Raw genomic sequence first — 12,711 nt, forward strand, 5'->3', positions numbered from 1 at the left:
TCATCCTTGAAATTCTTGATGTCTACTATTATGAGTAGTTTCAATAAGGGATATGGACCAGTTATATTGCATTCCATCTTTTTGCAACGGCGATAATAATCTTCAAACTTTCATGTTTGAGTTCTTTAAAAACAAAGTTAAGAACAGCTTACAACTTTTGAAAAACTTCTTCTTTCTTTAATAAACAAAGTGGCAAAAATGTCTACAGTGTCAAAAGTTTTTGATAACCCTCCAAACCAGACCTTTTTTGGCCGACTCAAAGCCGATGCCGAATTTCCTGTCCAACTCTTCTCTATCATAAACGAAATAGTAAAAATAAGCCAACAAAAGAAATATCTCTTATATGCATTCCAGCGTTGGTTCTGAGTCATCCTGTGCGCCAAAATGATCTTCATGGAGTAAGAAAGGAAAGAATGTGTGATGGAGCAGTTCACAGTTGATGATAGACTAGCGACTCACAGGCTTGAAGCATATAAATTGTCGAAGCTTGAAAACTATCAGTGTTTGCTGGAGTATATCTGTAGATCCCTTAAAGTTGCAAGGTTGGTAACTGAAAGGCAAAACAGCTATAAAGGTTTCGAAGTACAAAAAGAGAAGCGAGTTTTATTTATATATTTTGTACACTGTGGTTTCCTGTTGCAGCTTATCGACTGCACAGCTGACTCACTGTTAGTGGCAAGAACTTTGTCCACTTTGTTGTACTGAGACACTAGCCCCTACCTAGTTTCAAAGGGACATATCCTTTGCGTTCTCACAACGAACTTCAGAAGATGGCCTTGATAGCACCTTTTGAGTTGCAACATTTTGCTTCCGCTTCACATTTTGGGATATATTTTACAACTAATCGGTGTTTTATTTCTCTGCCTTGTAATACATGCTAGTTTCCAATTTGCTCGTATCTCAGAATAAAACTAACAAGGATTACTGTATTTACAAGACTCCATAAGGAGCAGCAAGGCGTCAAACGGATTTCGCTAAAGCAGTTATAAAATTCGTCTTCGCCCTTCGAATATAGTATGCCTTTCTTTCGGCAACGTATTCTGATAAGCATTCATTCAGGCTGATTTCTTGTCGCAAGAAAGCTGATCTTATCGCTTCTGACTTCCTGAGCTTTTCTTCAACTGCAGGTATAAAAATTTTCGTGAGATTTTCTGGTTTCATTTTCAAAAGAAGCTCGGACCTAAAAGGAAATGGTCATTGTCAAGTAAAGGAAGCAAAAGTACCGTACTTCTCCTTTTGGGCCTGAGCTAGTTGCTCTTTGACTTTCTTTAACTTTTTTTTTGCTTCCTTAAGCTTCGACATTTCCAATATGTCTCGCTTCTCCAGTGCTTGGTTATTTTTCCACTCAAGGTATCGAGTTTCTTCTAGCAAGTCATCTCTCGTCGAACATATGTGACTTTCAAACGTGAGAGAGACTGAAGACAAACAGTTTTTAAAATACTAACCGATACAGTGGTTGGGTTGCCAAATACTCTTTGATTGCTTCGTCGCTTTCCAACATATTCTTAAAGAAGAGAAATTTTTAACTTCTATGTTCTCTCGAAAACTTCTTTACTTACAGCTAGCTCAAAAACACTTTTCAAATGCAAGTCAGAAAAGTTCGTAGGCATCGCTGGAAAGTTCAACGCTTCCTCAACTGTAAGTGACCTTTGCGGAGGTGAAACAGGACAGGCGGATTCCTTTGTAGAAGGAACTGTGCAGTCAACAGGGCTATCGTTGAAATCAATCAAAGGAGGTACTCTATCTGCCTGTTGTCCTTCTGTCTTGGGACTTGGCTGGAAATTGAAGTTGTCATCACCTGAAACTAAAGACTTGTCCCAAGAAGAACTGTTTGAACGTAAAACTGTTGAGTGACCTTCATCAGCAACGTGTGAAAGAGATTTTCCATAATATAGTCCCTTCTCATTCATAGCTTCGAAGCTGTGACAAAAGCAATTAATGTCTTGGTGTGACAACAATTCAAGAAAGCGTGTCCAAAGTTGTCATCAAATGGCAATTCAACTGGATCTCCGCTAGTTGCCGCATGACCATCTTTTCCGTTATTCTTAACCAAACCCCCAGGAAAGATTCTCATTGTAACTTACAACAACATAAATATAAGGTACTGAAGTGAAACTGTACAAGCACTACAGGAGCTCGATGACGCTGCAACCAGTTATTTTATTATTTTTACAAAGAAAACTTTCCAGGATGGAAACGAGCTCTCTTGAAGTCACGCATTATATAGCTTCTCGATCTCACTCTTCACTTCCTCATCTTTCTTCCTACCATAGACGTCGATACTAATATCCTGCTTTACGTTGTCTTCAAAAGACGGCTCAAATTTTTCGTTTAATACACGCTTTGGACTAGTAGAAAAGTTGATCGTCACATAAACTTCGCCCAGTTGAATCTACAACGAAGTCAGAGTTCTCTGGTTACCTTCAAAGTCTTCATATGGATGTTTACCTTTTTTGCTTCTAGTCGTGCTCTGTACGTACGAGTTGCCGCTTGCAGTCTTTCACTGTAGTTTTCGCAAAACGAGACTCGTTCGTCTTCTACAAAGGCTGGAGGGATCGAAGAAATATCCATTGCTCTGCTATAAACAGTGGCAACAAGTCGCTTATAGCTATGAGATAGGTAAGCCGAGAGTAAAAAACTTGTAGCTCGTCAAGTACCTTGTAGGAACTCCCTGGAGTATTGTTTCGAGAGTACTAGTAGGCACTGGTTCAATGACGACCAATTCTTGCAGTTTTCCGTTGCTGTCACGCTGGAAGCAGAACGCTAAACCCAGTACAGTATATTCATCCGGCTTAACTTGTTCAGAAAACAAGTCAACTTCTGGCGGTAGTGTAGCAGAGTCGTTCGAAGCACGCACGGCTGCTTTGTAACTGAACGATTTTCCAACCGAAAAACAACTTTTCTTACAGACGTTCCTCAAGAAATAGTTATGAAACACAACTCGAACTGAATTAAGGTTTCTGTTGCGTTTCAAGAAGTTGCCGTGCACTAGAAAGCCAAGCGATCCAAACCCACCCATTGCCGCAAGTCGTACACTTAAGGCAGAAAACAATAAAATCTCTGTAAGAAAAAATGGATGGTCAGTAGCACTTGTAATGTATTGAAGTTGATTGTTCTTCCTTTCATTCCTACGGTTTCCTTCATTTCTCTCATAACAATGGAAGCTCTTGTTTGAAGCATGGAAAGAATTCACTTCGTGACAAATTTATTGTTTTTTCTTACACTGCAAAATCTACTATAATAAAATAAACTTCAAGGACTCTTGGCGTGATTCATGATACTTGTTACAGCCTTGATTACTTTGCAGCTCCTTTCCAAGGGACTTACATAACTGAAAGGTCGCTAAGAAAACAAGACAAATATTCACATATAGTTAATAGTTCGAATAGTGTGTTTACCTTCTGTGTATGAACAAAGTAACTGTGGAGCTTCTGCTACTGCAACTTGAAAGTTTCAACAGACTCACTACTACAAAAGGCTTGTAAGATTAAGTAGTTAAAGCACTCAATATATTTCGAGACAATAGTTCTACCAGTCTTACACTAAGAGAGCCACATAAGGTTCCGAGGATGTATAGTCCTCAGAATGAAATATGCTGAAATTTCTCGAAAAGGTCAACAAGCAGTGTCTTCGACAGGGTTTTTAGTTTCCTGGAGAGTTTAGCACCAATATATATGTAAAAATATTGTTGATAACAGCTCAAGGAGAGACTGAGGAGAGACTGTTTCAAGTCTCCGAAGCTTCCGATTATAAGGATAGGCAAAATATGGAATTTCGAATTTTTTTGAGATGGCTCGCAGAAATTATCAAGTGGAAAGAAACAAACTAGAAGAGAAGGATCCCACGTGGCTGATGGTAGGTCTAGTTAAAGACAAGTTGTTCTGGCTACTGAGAATATGAAAGCAAAAAGGTCAAATCCAACCGTTAGTTTCGTCTCTTGTAGTATTGAACGTCGAAGGGGAGAGAATTTTAGCGCGATACACTGCAAAAGAGTTGTTTCCCACGTTTGATGTCGAGAAGAAGTTTGAGGCAGATCTGTTGAAGAAGTCTCAAACTATTCCAGATTTGGAAGAAAGTATGTCAAACAGCTTTTACTCATTTTTGTTTTAAGCAATTGTAGACACAGGGGTGTTCGAACACGGACAGCACATAGTTGTTTGCAGAGCTTCGGAAGACTTGCTTTTCTTTGTTACTTCACGTATATATGAAAATGAAGTAATATTGTCAGAGGTCTTAACCTGCTGGGTTGATTCACTGGTGAAAGTGCTGAAGAATCTTCCTTTGAACGAGCTAAATCTACTTCAACACTATGAAGTTCTTTTGTTGTTGGTTGACGAGTTAGTCGATCAAGAAGGCGTAATTATGGAAACCGATGCTAACGAATTATCTAGTCGCACCGAGTTCGCCATGTATTCGACTGACCCTAGAGATTTGATTCCAGAGCTTACAGAACAAGGTTTCTCGCACGCTTTACAAACAGCAAAGCAACATCTAGCCAGAACTATTTTGAAGTAAATATTAAAAAACAAACAAATAAATTCAGCAAAATGATTTTCTGGAATACTATATATCTTTCTATCTCTCAAACTACGCAAAAGTCACAGTAACTTTTATTAGACTACTGTCCAGGAGCTTCCGAAGATAATTGACGAATACTACAACCCAACAAGCCAGGACCGTCCCACGGCAACGGAGTTATGTCTAAGTGAACGATAAGAGTTTGGTGGGTTTCAGGGTCTACTCTTTCCACTGCAACAGGAACAGAAACATGCGAAAAGTCACGAACAGTTGGAGCTAACGAACGGTAAGCTTCTATTTCACTTTTGAAAGTTTCAGTTAAAGCAAAAATTCGCTTCAATTTTTTACCTTCCCTTAGTCTCCGTACTAATATTCGCAAACGCAATGATACGGTCACCGTCTTTCATTCCGGCAAGGTCAGCAGGTGAGGCTGTGACTATTCGGTCCACCAATGCAAACGGCTTACCAAGCGGTGCAAGAACGACTGAGTCAGGATCTGAAACTTGAAGATGCGTACTATTTAACGTCAATGGCTCCTTTTCTGACAAACTTGATCTTGTAACACTGATTGATTCACTTCCTCTTCCTAAGATCTAAGAAGATATAAATCTCAAAAATATATGCGGCCGCAAGCTAACCGAGTGCAGAAGCTGTTCCAGTTCGTCAGTAATACTCTTATGGTCAGTATATAGGTGCGCGATCCGTTGCCGTTGAGATCTCACTGAGATGATGTCCAAGTCGTTGCGCGGGAAGCCTTCGGAGTCTACAAGGTTACCATGCAGACCAGGACCACCTGGACCCTACTACTCTAAACCTCTCCGTAACTGAGAGAAGTACGACTTTAACATACCGTCAACATGGAAGAAATACTCTTTATTTCCTCTTCTATTGCTTCACGCTGTCTAAGCAGAGCTCGAGCCCTCTGCCACTTCTCTTCTTGAGAACAATTTGCCATCTAGAACGAGTCACGAAGATGGGAGACTTATAAAGCAGTCTTTTTAAAAACTAAGAACAGAAACTTCTCATTATTAGACTATCAATGTCCAAAACTCTAAAGGCAACAACTATGATTTCTTCCACATGCCACTGGCCAAATCTACTGTCCCATAATATCGCTCATGCATTCTCTATTGTGAAAGTATTTATCTTAGACTAATAAGGAATTGTCGAACCTAAAGTAGCTAGAAGAGATAACGTCGAATAATGCAAAATGCGTGTAAGAGATGGTAAAGTCTCCAGTCACACAACTATTGTGCTCAAGCCTCTATCCGAAAAATTCTACATAACTACTAGTGCTTTCACATATCCTCGACACTTATTTTGTAAGCAAAATCTTCCATAGCCTTTTTCTTTGCAACTCTATCGAAGACCTTCTTTTCAAACCCGTTGCTTCGGTCGATACCATCCCAACGAGGACCTGGTTCTATATTAAACCGATTAGGAGGGGCGGGAGGCCCTTGATATCGTTCGTTGCTGGCGACACTCGAATAGTGTTTGTATTCTCTGCCTTCGTGACTCGATGCATTGTTTGAAACTTGCGTATCTTTCTCCTTCTGATACCTCTGCGACAACAAAGGATCTCCCCAACGCAACTGCTGTCGCTGTCTTTCATTTAGTTCCTCGTTTGTCTTATAAACCGCAAAGTCTCTGGTACTCTCGTTTGCAAGACGCTCTATCTCTTCATCTGCTAAGTGTTTCTGTACTATTCCCGCTCCCCAAGTATATTCCGGTTCGTTTCTAAAGTGGCTCTTACGTTTACGAGAATCAATATACTCTTCGTAAGTATCTAGTTTCTTCCCTGTTTTCCAAAGTTAAAGGTGTACAATAAAATAAAAATTGTAGCCTTACCTCTTCGGTCACGGTAAACAGTGCTTGAATTTTTATCCAACGCTTCCTGCTCAGTTGCTTCAGCTCCTTCATTTCCTCTGACTTTCCTGTTTTGCTCCTTTATATCATCCGCACTCTGCAATCCAACTTTTAATTTTATGCCAGAATCAATTTTTGCAACTTTTGACTCTAAATTGACAGTGTCGCTCGGAGTTGCAACGGTATCAGGTGGACTGTTGTACGTAGAAAAGTCAAGGTCACCGTCTTCATCCACAGTTAAATTTTGTTGTTCAGATATATCAAGGTCACCATCACGATCGATGACTTTACTAAAGTCAGTGTCACTACACGGAACATAACTCTTTCCTTGCTCAAAACTGGAAGTCCTTGCAGTTTCAAGAACATCAAGAGAGACGCTGGTCCAGCCTTCCGAAGCCAGCAGCTTTTTCTCTTCCTTCTTACCTCCACTATCTTTCTTTTTTTCTCTGTTGAACTTTGGAGAAGCCAGAACGCTATCGTCGTCAACCAAAGAAAAGTTACCCAGGCTCACTTTCCTCTGACGCTTCTTCGACTGTTTCTTCTTCTCATTTCGAAAACCATACACGTTTTGAATATAGTCTTCCAAATACCCCATCAAAATATAACCTATGTCGACACAAGTTTACCTAGACAACTAGCATAGCGTCTCAAAAGTTTCTCCCCCAAAAATTCAACTGAGAATTACAATCAAACCTATCCGTCGAGGTCCTCAATTTTGCAGGGCGTCGAGCTGGTGATTGTGAGGAACCAGCAGACTTAGAATTGCTTGGTATACTCTCTGTTTAGAGGGGCTTTTTCAAACATACGAGTTTGAAACTGCTTATTACCTTCATATTCACTACTTTTACCTTAGTTTCGAAAGTTTTTAAAGTAAAACCCTGCACGGTTTCACTTTTGTATGCATACTGAAAACTCCCAGAGAGTGAAGCAAGCAGGAAACCAAGTGGAAAAGAAAGGCTTTGAAACTCTCCAAGAAAGTAGTGTCGGAATTGAGAATTTTCCGAACAACCAACTCGCAGGTGAGTTTTCTAGTTGCAGACGACAAGGGTTTTCGGAGGTTCCTGACACAATTTTGGTTTAGGTGGAGATTCGTTTTCCTTAACGTTTGGAACGTTTGAAGAAGTTACGGAACGTGACAGTGAAACTTCTGGTGAGGAGCAGAATAGAGACAGAAAGCAAATTTCAGCAAGTTTGGAGTCAGTAACCCGAGTTGACCAGTGTGATGAGGTTGCTCGTAGTACCGGGACAAATCTCTCCTCAAGCCGTTCACAACCTTTAGCTACCCCAGAGGAAGTAAAAGTTAGTTCGTCCATTCAGTCTGCATTTAGGGCAAATTCAACCCAATCTGTTTTGAAAGATGGCTCAAGCAATATTCCGCAGTTTAATTTGGGAATGCATAATATACCAAAAGATATGCAGCGGACCTCGTCAGCTCCACCCAATCCAGCAGAGGTTGGAAAGTTACCGCCGTTTCTTCCGGATAGGTTTCAGCACTATGTTCGCAACTCATATCCCTACAGTGGAGGAAATGCTTCATATGGTCAGCCTCTGACTTCTCCCCTATCAGTTCCCTTAGCTTATGGTGCTCCTACTGGACAAGAAACTTCCATGTTTGCTCAAGGAGTACCGCAAGGTGTAGGCTACACTGTATATGGAACGAACCAACCGAATTCTTTTGTTAGCCAGCATAGCTATGTTCCTTATTCGTCCAATAGCCAAACCTTTGAGACCAATCAAAGACAAAAAAGTACGCAAGTTAGTAGTGTCTCATCGACAGGTGTCGTTGTGCCCCCTAAGAGGGAGAAGAAACGTATACCTATCATTGACCCGAATACAAAACAAGAGATTGATCTATCATCTACAGCCCTTGAGAAAGAGAAGAGACGAACTTCAACTACTTCTTCACCACAAGTTTCAAGTAAAGATCCATCTGAAAGTTATCAGACAATTCCTTCCAAGCAATTTGCAGGAGAAGGTAGCTCATCATCATCTGCGCAATTGGAAGCTAAGGTTCCACCTTACGAGAAGGTAAGTAAATGTAAAGTTGCTTGCGATTTTACTCACGTTTTTTGTTAACATAGGGTGATATGGGTGAACCTAATAGATCCACAACTACAGATGAAATAGGTGCTGATTCTTACAAGAAAAGTAACTTAGATTTTGACTTAGTTACGTCGGAGAATGTTGAAATTTCCAGTGAACATGTAGTAAATGTAAGTAGTCGGCAGGATCAGAACGAGACTGATAATACATTTTCAACACCTTCCGATGGGAAAAGCATAGTAGAGAATACGACTTCACTTCATGTGGATTCTTCAGAAAATAGCAGAGAGAATTTGAAAAAGGATATCGATGTTTCCAACACTGAAGTAGATTTAGAGCAAAATGCCGCTCCAAACATGGAGAAAGAACAAGTTACTGTTTCAATTCAAAGAGACTATTCCGAGTCGAAAACGGACGAAGAATTATTGTCTTTTTGTACGACTGCGGAGCTGAATAATGCATCTATCAAACGCGAAGATACGAGCCAGGAAGGAACTGTGGATCGTGCTGTTAGTCCTAGACGGGAAAGGTTTGTTGTGAGAGGTGGAAAGGCTGTGACTAATAGGGGGTCACTTCACCGATTACCGGAGAGTGCAGGTGAGAGACTTACTGAGCAGAATTCAACGAGTGAGAAGTTGGATATAAAAAGGAATGACGAGCAAGAAGAAGAAGTTGCCCTCACAATGAAGACAAGGTTTCGGTATCCATTAGAGATTCTAGAAGATTTGAAGTCTGTTGGAAGTTTAGACTCATTTGATGAAAGAACCCAAGATGATATTCAATTTCTTCCTAACTTGAGTAGCAAAAGTTTCCAGTCCAAGAAGCATGGTAGTTTAGATAAGTTTCCCAAAAACGTGTTTCCCGGAAGCAACATTTCAGGTCCACCGCCTGGTTTCACAACAAAATCCTTGTCTTCCAAAGATTCATATGATCTCGGAAGGGCTCGAAATAGGAACGTACCAGTTCCGGGTTCGAACCAAGCCTCAGCAAAGGGACGATCATTTGGAGGGAAGGAGTTGTCAGATCTTCGTGGCACCAAAGTGGCAGCTCCAGACATGCGAATTATTCAAGCGGCGCAGGCATGGAAACATAGGAGAGATGACGAAGATGAGTTCACTAGAAAGATACACACTGTCCGTTCGATTTTGAACAAATTAACATATGAGAAGTTTGATAGGTTGTATGAACAAATACTAGATGTCAAAATTGATTCGCCGGAGCTTCTTCGAGGCATTGTTTCGGAAATTTTTGACAAGGCGTTGTTAGAGCCTAATTTTGGTCCCATGTATGCAGAACTGTGTGACAGATTGTCCGTAAGTATGCAGAAAATGCTGGATGAGTCAGCCGATGGAGGTTTTCGTGATGAGTCTGGCAAGAAAGTAACGTTCAAAAGTATATTGTTGAGTAACTGTCAGAGTGAGTTTCAGAAATTCGCAAAATGTGAGGCGCCTCTGGAGAAGCATCAGCTAGCCTCGAAGGATAAGGAGATTCCAATAGACACGAATGAAAAATCGGACAGTAATCTCTTTGCAGAAGAGGAAGAAGAACGTCACAAGATGAAGCGACGAATGATTGGAAATATCAAATTCATTGGTGAACTTTTCAAAAAGGACATGATATCGGAAAGAGTTATACGAGATGACTGTATTCCTCGTTTGCTTTCTCTTTCCTTAGTTCCAAACCCAGATGATGATGATCTCGAAAGTTTATGCAAGTTACTGACATCGGTCGGCGCAAAGTTGGATTCACATGTAGAGAATCGCCCTATGTTAGATCAGTACTTTCAAGCATTGGAGAAGTTCCGTGCCACTGTTAAACTGCCCAGTAGAATCCGTTTCATGATAATGGATTTACTCGATTTGAGAAAGAACAACTGGGTTGAAAGACGGCAAGAAGCTCAAGCAAAGACAATTGGAGAAATACATGCAGACGCTCAAAGAGAAGAACGTGCGAAGGCTCAAGCTAGTAGAGAACGTATGTTGTCTAGTCGTGATAGAAGAACTATATCAGCTGCCTCATATGCTCCACGAATGACGATGCATATGGGTACTTCTTCACCCAGAAGCCCTGGTGTTTCGCAGCGCGTTGAAGCCAACTGGGAAAAGTTTGGGGCAAAGAAGCCGGACTGGAGAGAATATGCAGAGAAAGTAGAACTGGGTCCTGTGAGGTTAGGACCAAGTAGTGCCATACTATCTATGGCAGGAGGTGCGAGAGGTTGGAAAACTGAATCAGGAACTTCCGATATTCGGAGAACGGAAGCTCATAGCAATAATACAACGGAATCCCGACCAAAGAGTATTTTAACCCATTCGACAAATGTCCTTGGGGAGACTGCAGAAGGTTCCAGTACGAATGTGGGTGTCGTAAGAGAAGAAGAATTAGAAACAGGTTTATCTACTGAGCCAGAGGCTCTGACACAGGAAGCTTTCTCGAGAAGGTTGAAGAGTATCTTGGAAGAATATCATTCGTTGAAAGATGCCAAAGAAGCAGAAGAGAGTCTGAAAGAAATACCCAAGTCTAATATGGAAAATTTCGTTTTTCAATTTGTTCAGGTTGCCTTGGAAAGTAAGACATCGGTAAGGAATGATGCAATTACAGTTTTCTCGTTTGCCAAGGAAACTGTTGCACCAGATGTCATCAGGAACGGTTTCATATCAGTTATTGAAATTTTGGATGATCTTGATATAGATGATCCTCATGCAAGTGACTTTGTTGCCTCCTTAACTGGCCGTGCTGCTGCTGTCGGCATGCTTAGGAATACGAATAACGAGAGTGCCAATTATGGGTTGAACTTTTTACAAAACAGCCTTACAAGTATAAGAGATTCTACCCGACGTTTAAAATTTGTGATATTAGTTTTCAAGGAGTTGCGGTCAGCTATTAGAGAGAGCTGTGAAGGCGATAGTTTGTCAAGAACATTGCAAGCAATGAGGAATAGTGGACTTGACTTGGAAAAACTTTCTTTAGAATGGAACAATAGAGACATGTTGTACGCTCTCTTAAAGAAGTTCGATGCGAGCTATTTGTGTCTCAGTTGTGTTTTAAGAAATATAGTAATGTCACTAAATGTGGATTCTGAAGTGGACTCTTCGGATACGCTTTTGAATGTACTACAAGGTCTAGACGACGAAACCAAGAAGTCAACGGAAGTTATCACTTCCATAGGTTATCTTTACTTTGAAATATTTCATCGCACTTTGAATTCTGATTCTGTCGCGGAAGATATGGAGGCTTGTAACATTGGATGTAAGTTGAAGAATTGTGAAACCGCGCTTCTTCATCTTCTAGATGAAGATGCTCATAAGCACCTCATGTTACTCGTCAGTGCACAACAGTTTTGTTATGAAAAGTCATTTCCGTTAATTCAAACCAACATTTTTAACGATGGAAATGGTAGCAGTGAACTCAGACAAGTTGCTCTTATAAGACATGTTTTTGACCGACTCTACAAGTCGAAAATTGTATCATTAGAAGCATTTTGGAACTGGAAAGAAGATTTGACAGTAACTCAACAAATAGGCAAAGGTCAAGCCTTGATTCAGACTAATGAATGGTTCTCAACGTTATCAGGATTGACTGGTAATAACAGTGAGGAAGAAGAACCACCCAGTTTATGATTGCATCTTCAATGCGCAAGTAAGTATATGCATGTTGGGAAAGGAATATAAGCTATCAGTTGAATACGGTGCTTTACCTATAGTGTAAACTTCCATTGTTCTACTATGGATTTCATTATAATAGTTTCTTGAAATTGTGTTAGGAATTTGATATTCTACCAAAAGCAATGTTATTCGTCGTGTGGGTTGTGTTGAAGATAAAGATTGAACTTGGAACATTTGCGTTTGTGGAAAATTCTCGCCATGTTGCATGTCCACTTGGACATCACGAAGGAAAGTTTAGTCGATTGCCGCGTTATGATTTTGAGTGCTCCAAAGGTGTCTTCGATAAGAGAGTAAAGAACTGATGTATAAAAGTAACTTGAATGGGTTGTATTCATTCCAAAGTTCCTGTTGAACAGGTTTCGGAGAGTAGTTTGAGCTTCTCTTTGGTCGAGAGTGTTCGAGAACCAGTGCGTGCAGTCCTTGAAAGAAATCGTTTTGAAAATACAGGTCTTAGAAGTTTTGGAAACTTCCAGAGGACTCTCTCTGTAGATGAAGAGTGCAATCTTGATGAAGAGCGTTATTTTCAAGCAAAATTAAAAGTGGAAGCTTGGTTTGCTCGTAGTCAAGCAGCAGTAGGTTGTCACCGCGGGGCAACACCAAATGCTGACTGTCTAGCTTGAAA

The 12,711-nt window shown here is 40.5% G+C and overlaps 6 protein-coding genes across 6 annotated transcripts; 2 read left to right on the forward strand and 4 right to left on the reverse strand.

The window, feature by feature from the left end:
• Window positions 1–293: 293 nt before the first annotated feature.
• On the reverse strand, window positions 294–2,018 carry Gasu_30220 (uncharacterized protein). Its single transcript, XM_005706046.1, has 4 exons — window positions 1,560–2,018; window positions 1,446–1,504; window positions 1,229–1,396; window positions 294–1,180 (listed from the first exon to the last, which is right to left on the reverse strand). The coding sequence occupies exons 1-4, from the start codon at window positions 1,908–1,910 to the stop codon at window positions 961–963; spliced, it is 798 nt and encodes a 265-aa protein (XP_005706103.1). The 5' UTR covers window positions 1,911–2,018; the 3' UTR covers window positions 294–960.
• Window positions 2,019–2,053: 35 nt separating this feature from the next.
• Window positions 2,054–3,628, reverse strand: Gasu_30230 (uncharacterized protein). The gene is made up of 4 exons (XM_005706047.1): window positions 3,399–3,628; window positions 2,658–3,342; window positions 2,449–2,608; window positions 2,054–2,392 (listed from the first exon to the last, which is right to left on the reverse strand). The coding sequence occupies exons 2-4, from the start codon at window positions 3,017–3,019 to the stop codon at window positions 2,213–2,215; spliced, it is 702 nt and encodes a 233-aa protein (XP_005706104.1). The 5' UTR covers window positions 3,020–3,342; window positions 3,399–3,628; the 3' UTR covers window positions 2,054–2,212.
• A 10-nt stretch (window positions 3,629–3,638) lies between these two features.
• Gasu_30240 (coatomer protein complex, subunit zeta) lies at window positions 3,639–4,589 on the forward strand. Its single transcript, XM_005706048.1, has 3 exons — window positions 3,639–3,855; window positions 3,904–4,075; window positions 4,121–4,589. The coding sequence occupies exons 1-3, from the start codon at window positions 3,790–3,792 to the stop codon at window positions 4,513–4,515; spliced, it is 633 nt and encodes a 210-aa protein (XP_005706105.1). The 5' UTR covers window positions 3,639–3,789; the 3' UTR covers window positions 4,516–4,589.
• A 5-nt stretch (window positions 4,590–4,594) lies between these two features.
• Gasu_30250 (26S proteasome non-ATPase regulatory subunit 9) lies at window positions 4,595–5,478 on the reverse strand. Its single transcript, XM_005706049.1, has 4 exons — window positions 5,369–5,478; window positions 5,157–5,318; window positions 4,867–5,111; window positions 4,595–4,820 (listed from the first exon to the last, which is right to left on the reverse strand). The coding sequence occupies exons 1-4, from the start codon at window positions 5,471–5,473 to the stop codon at window positions 4,619–4,621; spliced, it is 714 nt and encodes a 237-aa protein (XP_005706106.1). The 5' UTR covers window positions 5,474–5,478; the 3' UTR covers window positions 4,595–4,618.
• Window positions 5,479–5,483: 5 nt separating this feature from the next.
• Window positions 5,484–7,098, reverse strand: Gasu_30260 (uncharacterized protein). The gene is made up of 2 exons (XM_005706050.1): window positions 6,367–7,098; window positions 5,484–6,316 (listed from the first exon to the last, which is right to left on the reverse strand). Exons 1-2 carry the CDS (start codon window positions 6,977–6,979, stop codon window positions 5,817–5,819), a joined length of 1,113 nt encoding a protein of 370 aa, XP_005706107.1. The 5' UTR covers window positions 6,980–7,098; the 3' UTR covers window positions 5,484–5,816.
• A 170-nt stretch (window positions 7,099–7,268) lies between these two features.
• On the forward strand, window positions 7,269–12,709 carry Gasu_30270 (translation initiation factor eIF-4F). The gene is made up of 3 exons (XM_005706051.1): window positions 7,269–7,403; window positions 7,466–8,412; window positions 8,466–12,709. The coding sequence occupies exons 1-3, from the start codon at window positions 7,283–7,285 to the stop codon at window positions 12,042–12,044; spliced, it is 4,647 nt and encodes a 1,548-aa protein (XP_005706108.1). The 5' UTR covers window positions 7,269–7,282; the 3' UTR covers window positions 12,045–12,709.
• Window positions 12,710–12,711: the final 2 nt, after the last annotated feature.

This window comes from Galdieria sulphuraria, assembly GCF_000341285.1.
Source record: "Galdieria sulphuraria unplaced genomic scaffold scaf_23, whole genome shotgun sequence".
NCBI lineage: Eukaryota > Rhodophyta > Bangiophyceae > Galdieriales > Galdieriaceae > Galdieria > Galdieria sulphuraria.

Coding starts and splice junctions, on each gene's coding strand:
- Gasu_30220 (XM_005706046.1), bottom strand. CDS start 1,910: ATGAATGAGAAGGGACTATATTATGGAAAATCTCTTTCACACGTTGCT. Junction 1,505..1,559: donor AAAGTGTTTTTGAGCTAGCT/GTAAGTAAAGAA, acceptor CTCTTCTTTAAG/AATATGTTGGAAAGCGACGA. Junction 1,181..1,228: donor GCTCAGGCCCAAAAGGAGAA/GTACGGTACTTT, acceptor ATTTCCTTTTAG/GTCCGAGCTTCTTTTGAAAA.
- Gasu_30230 (XM_005706047.1), bottom strand. CDS start 3,019: ATGGGTGGGTTTGGATCGCTTGGCTTTCTAGTGCACGGCAACTTCTTG. Junction 2,609..2,657: donor CTCCAGGGAGTTCCTACAAG/GTACTTGACGAG, acceptor CCTATCTCATAG/CTATAAGCGACTTGTTGCCA. Junction 2,393..2,448: donor CACGACTAGAAGCAAAAAAG/GTAAACATCCAT, acceptor ACTTCGTTGTAG/ATTCAACTGGGCGAAGTTTA.
- Gasu_30240 (XM_005706048.1), top strand. CDS start 3,790: ATGGCTCGCAGAAATTATCAAGTGGAAAGAAACAAACTAGAAGAGAAG. Junction 3,856..3,903: donor AGGATCCCACGTGGCTGATG/GTAGGTCTAGTT, acceptor AGAATATGAAAG/CAAAAAGGTCAAATCCAACC. Junction 4,076..4,120: donor TATTCCAGATTTGGAAGAAA/GTATGTCAAACA, acceptor AAGCAATTGTAG/ACACAGGGGTGTTCGAACAC.
- Gasu_30250 (XM_005706049.1), bottom strand. CDS start 5,473: ATGGCAAATTGTTCTCAAGAAGAGAAGTGGCAGAGGGCTCGAGCTCTG. Junction 5,319..5,368: donor GTATTTCTTCCATGTTGACG/GTATGTTAAAGT, acceptor TTAGAGTAGTAG/GGTCCAGGTGGTCCTGGTCT. Junction 5,112..5,156: donor TGGAACAGCTTCTGCACTCG/GTTAGCTTGCGG, acceptor ATATCTTCTTAG/ATCTTAGGAAGAGGAAGTGA.
- Gasu_30260 (XM_005706050.1), bottom strand. CDS start 6,979: ATGGGGTATTTGGAAGACTATATTCAAAACGTGTATGGTTTTCGAAAT. Junction 6,317..6,366: donor TGTTTACCGTGACCGAAGAG/GTAAGGCTACAA, acceptor TTTGGAAAACAG/GGAAGAAACTAGATACTTAC.
- Gasu_30270 (XM_005706051.1), top strand. CDS start 7,283: ATGCATACTGAAAACTCCCAGAGAGTGAAGCAAGCAGGAAACCAAGTG. Junction 7,404..7,465: donor TCCGAACAACCAACTCGCAG/GTGAGTTTTCTA, acceptor ATTTTGGTTTAG/GTGGAGATTCGTTTTCCTTA. Junction 8,413..8,465: donor AGGTTCCACCTTACGAGAAG/GTAAGTAAATGT, acceptor TTGTTAACATAG/GGTGATATGGGTGAACCTAA.